Source organism: Mus caroli, unplaced genomic scaffold (genome assembly GCF_978045245.1).
Source record: "Mus caroli unplaced genomic scaffold, Mus_caroli_1 scaffold_13, whole genome shotgun sequence".
Classification (NCBI taxonomy): Eukaryota; Metazoa; Chordata; class Mammalia; order Rodentia; family Muridae; genus Mus; species Mus caroli.
In genome coordinates this window covers 54046634-54052368 of record NW_028227268.1, presented here as the reverse complement: position 1 = coordinate 54052368, position 5735 = coordinate 54046634, and the positions used below count along the sequence as shown (strand labels likewise).

Here is a 5735-nt window from a genome sequence, read left to right as displayed (position 1 = left end):
AAAAGTAGGTCTTGCGCTTCGCCCGGAGCCCAGGAATGGAGGAATGGAAGGGTGAGATCTCCCAGGTCCTCTCACTCCTCCATCACGCTGGCCTACGGTCCCTAAGCAACCCTCTTCATCCCGGGAGCACTGCCTTCCCTAGAGGACTAAGCCTACCACGCACACCACCGAGGGATGACGTCAGGACCCCTTGCAGTCCCCCTCCGAGCCGCTAGATGGCGCTAAACTCCCATTCCTAGTTTCTTCTTTTCTCCCAACCTCCTTTCCCCTTTCGCTCCGAGACTCTCGCGAGATCTCGCGGCAACTTACAGAACCGGAAGTCGCGTGTAGTTCTCTTTCCTTTTGCGGCCATCGGTGGATCGTAGCCGGTGAGTTTTCGGCGGGTTGTCGCTGGTAATCCGCAGCCATCCGCGGCGAGGCGAGGAGGCTTTTCTGTCCCGAGGCCCCGAGACGGCCTTGCTGGCCCGGCATTAGTCAGGGAGCCGAGCTGGGGCGGGCTCTGTCCGTGTCTTTCCTAGCCAGGGACCGCGGGTCTGGAGAGGGGTAGGGGACCAGGTTCGTGGACTCGAAGGCCGGCGGGGCCCATGGAGATGGAGTTAAATCATAAGCCCCGAGTCATCCGTGCGGTTGCCCTCTCGCCGGTTGGGAGGGCTTGGAGATCCGCCCTTGCTTCCATGCTTAAGTGGGGGGCAAAATGCAGAGCACCGGAGGCGGTAAATGAGAAGGTAAAGACGGATGCTGTGTAGGACCCTCCCGGGATGCTGAAGTTGGAAAGTCATGTTTAAAAATAAGATAGCTGTTACTAATGGCAGAGTCTTCACCTTGTTTTCGGTCTTTAAAGACGAAAAAACCCTCAGATGGGCAGGTCTGGAGTGACCGATGATACCTTCCAGTGAACGCTGTGTGCTTTTGGAGTGGAGTTGATGCAGTTTAGGGAACTGGTTGAGACTTGAAGCGTTAAAGGGTCTTCTGTTGTTGGGTTTATTTTTTTTTTAGCCAAAATGAAGTTCAATCCCTTCGTGACTTCTGACCGAAGCAAGAACCGCAAACGGCATTTCAATGCGCCTTCTCACATTCGGAGGAAGATCATGTCTTCCCCTCTTTCCAAAGAGCTGAGACAGAAGTATAACGTTCGGTCTATGCCCATTCGGAAGGATGACGAAGTTCAGGTATTTGTCCTCACTTGGTGAGGCGAAGCTGAATGGGACTTTATTTGGGGGCTGGGGGGAGAAAACCTGTGTTTGATGTTTGAAAGGGTTGCTTTGCATCAAAAGAACTGGAAAGCAGTGTGCTTTTTGGTCCTGCCTCAAACTGTTTGCTAATGTCTTTGTGTGGGGTTCTATTAGCTCTATTGGGGAGAGATTATCTGTAGCTGTAATTTATGACTAGTGATTGGTAAGTTCTAGAAGTCTTTAAAAGAACACAGGGTGGGTTTCTTTGTGTAGGTAGCCCTTGACTGACCTGGAACTTACAGAGATAAGATACAGCCCTAGGATAAAGCGCGTGACTGGCACATCTTAACACTTTTTAAGAATACTTAAGCCGGGCATGGTGGCACACGCCTTTGATCCCAGCACTCGGGAGGCAGAGGCGGGCGGATTTCTGAGTTAAGGCCAGCCTGGTCTACAAAGTGAGTTCCAGGACAGCCAGGGCTACACAGAGAAACCCTGTCTCGAAATACAAAAAAGGAAAAAGAAAGAGAATACTTAATAAAGTGAAACATTTCTTTGGTAGGGTTGACATGGGTTGAAAACAGCTATAGGATGGTAACAGTCTTGATTTGTCTGTTATTTAAAAAGCCTTTCTTTGCTATGGGTGATTGGCCTGGTTTGTTTCCAGTCTGAAAAGATGAAAAGTTTCCGGTTGGGGATTTAGATCACTGTTCATATAGTGCTTACCTTGTATATACAGGTCCTGGATTTGAGTCCCAGTAACCCCTTTCCCAGGACCCCAAAAAGGGGACGTGTGGGTCTGTTGGAGGTGCGCAGTGTATGAATGATTCCGCAGTTCTGGTTCTCTGGGTTACACTCTAGCCCTTGCTCAGTTTTTTTCACTTGCACTCAGGTTGTTCGCGGACACTACAAAGGCCAGCAGATTGGCAAGGTGGTCCAAGTGTACAGGAAGAAGTACGTCATCTACATTGAACGCGTCCAGCGAGAGAAGGCTAATGGCACAACCGTCCACGTGGGCATCCACCCCAGCAAGGTGGGTGTCTTTGAGGAGGAAACCACTTGCTTTGGTTGATTGCTGTTTACAGGGCACCTGGAAGTGGCCCCTGTGCTAGAAACGCATCCTACGGCACCGCGGTGTTTAGATTCAGTGTCCTGAATGTCACTGCCTGCTTTTCCTCACTTGGCTTAGTCATTAATATTCTGAAGTCGGAGGGAGGGGTGGTTATGAGAGGAGTAGAGCTTCAGCCCTGTTTATTTTGTGGGTTCAGTATAATTAAGTGATCAGTGAGGCCATTTATAACACCATTATGAAGTGGGCTTAAGGTATTGGCAGTAAAAAGCAACCTGGAATTGAGGTTGTAATCCCATAAACTGGTTATATAAGCCAAAGTAGAACATCCCATAATACATATACCTGTCCTATATATACTTTTCATGTCAGTTATCCCAAATTTGTGATTGGATTGTTTAATGTGCACAGCAACCACTTAAGGGGGTTCTCAGACTTAAATTAGTGCTAAAAAATGTAATTTTCAGGCTGCAGAAAAGCCAAAAGACCAACCGACACATCAGTATTTAAGTTATGCCATGGTTTCTTTCCCTTCCCCACCACATGGTACATGTCATGGTTGCTTCTCTGTGTGTGGAACCCATGTAGATCAAAGACGTGGGTCTGTTGGCCCTCTCTCCAGCCGAGCACATGACCTTAGTGAGCTCTGAGGTTTTGTTCTTGTACTCAAGGGATCTGCCTGTCTCAGCCTCCTGAGTGCTGGAATTAAAGTCCTGTGCCACAAAACTAGCCCCATGTAAGGTGTCTTTTTATGTATGTGAGTGCACTGTTGCTCTCTTCAGATACTACCAGAAGAGAGCATCTGATCCAATCACAGATGGTTGTGAGCCACCGTGTGGTCACTGGAAGTTGAACTCAGGACCTTTAACAAAAAGAACATTTTTTATTCTGTATGTAACATTGTAGTGGTTTTGGGTTTTGTTTGTTGGTTTTGGGTTTTGCTTTCCACCACTAGCTCAGTTTTCAAGGTAAATGCAATGGTCAGCTCTTTGGTCCTTAGTGCAGCAAGTGATAAGATTAGTCTAGCTGGCTAAACTCTGAGCTGCTGCTCCAAAGCTGTATGATCATTTGTATTTTAGAAAGAAACATTTAGGTATCTACTACCCTGGGTTTGCGGAATGGGAAGTGGGACCTGTAATTGGGCCTACGTTGTTGCTTAAAGCTTGGGGCTGTTTCTTTTTGTGCAGGTCGTTATCACCAGGCTAAAGCTGGACAAGGACCGCAAGAAGATCCTGGAGAGGAAAGCCAAGTCCCGACAAGTAGGAAAGGAGAAGGGCAAATACAAGGAAGAAACGATTGAGAAGATGCAGGAGTAGAGATATCTCATGCACGGCTTTCATTAAAGACTGCTTAAGTAGTCCTCTCTTGTGTGGTGTTTCCCAAGTACCTTGTTTTCTGTGTCAGTCTTTGGGGTCTGGAAAGGACAGCCACCCTCAGATGGTCTGATAGCACTATGACAAGTTATGTGGAATTAAGGGGTTTTTTTCCCCCTGTTTCCTAATAGTTTTGTGGAATCAGGAGCTATAGTGAATTTAAATCTTGGAATGGCCCTTATTTATAGGAATAGCCAGTTGAAGATGTTCCTAGTGGACTGGTACCTGGAAAGGACCCTTAAGAGTCAGTTCTCCCACCTTGTGAGTCTTACAGGTTGTTTGGTCTTGGAGACTGGTACCATCTCACAGGGCCTAAAATATTGGGAAAACCCTCACAATTTTTTGTACCTGTGTGTGTGTGTGTATCTGTATATCAAATCCCTGCAGTGTCTACAGAAGCCAGAAGAGGGCACCAAATCCCCTTGAATTAAATTGTTGGGTCCCCAGACTTGGGCTTAGTTCCTCTGACGGAGCAGCTGGCCAGCTCTCCAACTCTGGAAAAACATGTGTTATCTCACTGGAAAAAACCTGACTGCTGTGATTTCAATACAGTGAGAATTTTATTTCCCTGTGCTAATGTTGGATCAGTGCTATGATAACTGAGTGGCAGGCAGCAGTGGGCATGTCAGAAATTCCAGCTGAGGTAGAAGCAGAAATATTGAGGCTAGCCTGGGTCATATTAGCAAGATAATTTCCTAAAAGGACTGACAGAACCATGTCTGGAGTGTCCTGCAGTTGGCAGCTGTTGCCAGGTTGGAGGGTTTAGGTATCTTAACAGTAACCGGAGGAACCATGCACTTCAGGGCTTGGCTGATGTGATCCCTTAGAGCAAAGCCTGGCAGGGTCCCCAAGTAAGATGGTTGCCTCAGCAGATCCCCAAGCCCTGCTGCTCTGGGGCAACACAGTGAGCACAGGTGGTGCTATGAGCCCACTGGAATAGAAAGGCCATTCCTGAACATGGAAGATGCTGGTTTTCCTGTTGTAGGGGAACTCCTTTATGCTTTGCCAAAAACCTGTTGGAATGTTTATCTAATTCTTTTTTTTTTTTTTTTTTTTTTTTTTTTGGCTCATTTGAGATAGGGTCTCACTATGTAGGCCAGACTGGCTACAAACTGGGATCCTTAATGCCTGGCTACATTGCCTCTTTTTTTTTTTTTTTAATACGAAAATGTCACCTTTAATCCCAGCACTTGGGAGGCAGAGGCAGGTGGATTTCTGAGTTTGAGGCTAGCCTGGTCTACAGAGTGAGTTCCAGGACAGCCAGAGCTATACACAAACCCTGTCTTGAAAAAATAAAAGACTCGGGGCTGGTGAGATGGCTCAGCAGGTAAGAGCACCCGACTGCTCTTCCAAAGGTCCTTAGTTCAAATCCCAGCAACCACATGGTGGCTCACAACCATCCGTAACAAGATCTGACTCCCTCTTCTGGAGTGTCTGAAGACAGCTACAGTGTACTTACATGTAATAAATAAATAAATCTTTAAAAAAAATAAAAGACTCCCAACAGCTTTGCCCTAGTAAGTCAGGAAAGGAATTGTGAAGGAGGGGTGGAAGCTGGACTTGTTTAGCACATGGGGAATGTGTCTGATCTGAAAGCCCTGTGGTATGACATTCCAGGTCAGAAAAAGCCAAAACCAGGAGAGAGCATGGCTTGAGAACTAGGTTCTCTATCAGTAAAGTATAATGTATGCATTTGGACCTGAATTCAGGTCCCCAGCACCCACAAAGAAATTGAGCATAGGAACTGAGATGATTCAGCAGTCAAAAACATGTGTTGAAGCTTTCATGGGGCCCAGGCTTGGTTTCCAGCATCTCATGATGGCACAACAGTTTCTAGGGATCCTGATAACATCTGGACTCTGGGAATGGAGTGTACTTAAATGCATGGAGGCAAATATATATGTATAAAAATGCAAAAAGCTTTAAAAATTAAAAGTCACGTTGGAAGCCTGAGAATTGACTCGGGAGTTAATACACATTGCACTTGCAGAGGACCGGAGTTGAGTTCACAGTACCCATATCCAGCAGCTCCCAACCTCATTAAATCAAGAGAAACTGCTCTTACAGTAACAAGCAGGAAGAATTGTGTGGTCTGCTTGAAATACTTCAAATGTAGGCCAG

At 46.6% G+C, this 5735-nt stretch overlaps 1 protein-coding gene across 1 annotated transcript; it reads left to right on the top strand.

The window, feature by feature from the left end:
• Nucleotides 1-268: 268 nt before the first annotated feature.
• Nucleotides 269-3627, top strand: Rpl26 (ribosomal protein L26). Its single transcript, XM_085829902.1, has 4 exons — nucleotides 269-368; nucleotides 997-1169; nucleotides 2065-2205; nucleotides 3429-3627. Exons 2-4 carry the CDS (start codon nucleotides 1002-1004, stop codon nucleotides 3555-3557), a joined length of 438 nt encoding a protein of 145 aa, XP_085686028.1. The 5' UTR covers nucleotides 269-368; nucleotides 997-1001; the 3' UTR covers nucleotides 3558-3627.
• Nucleotides 3628-5735: the final 2108 nt, after the last annotated feature.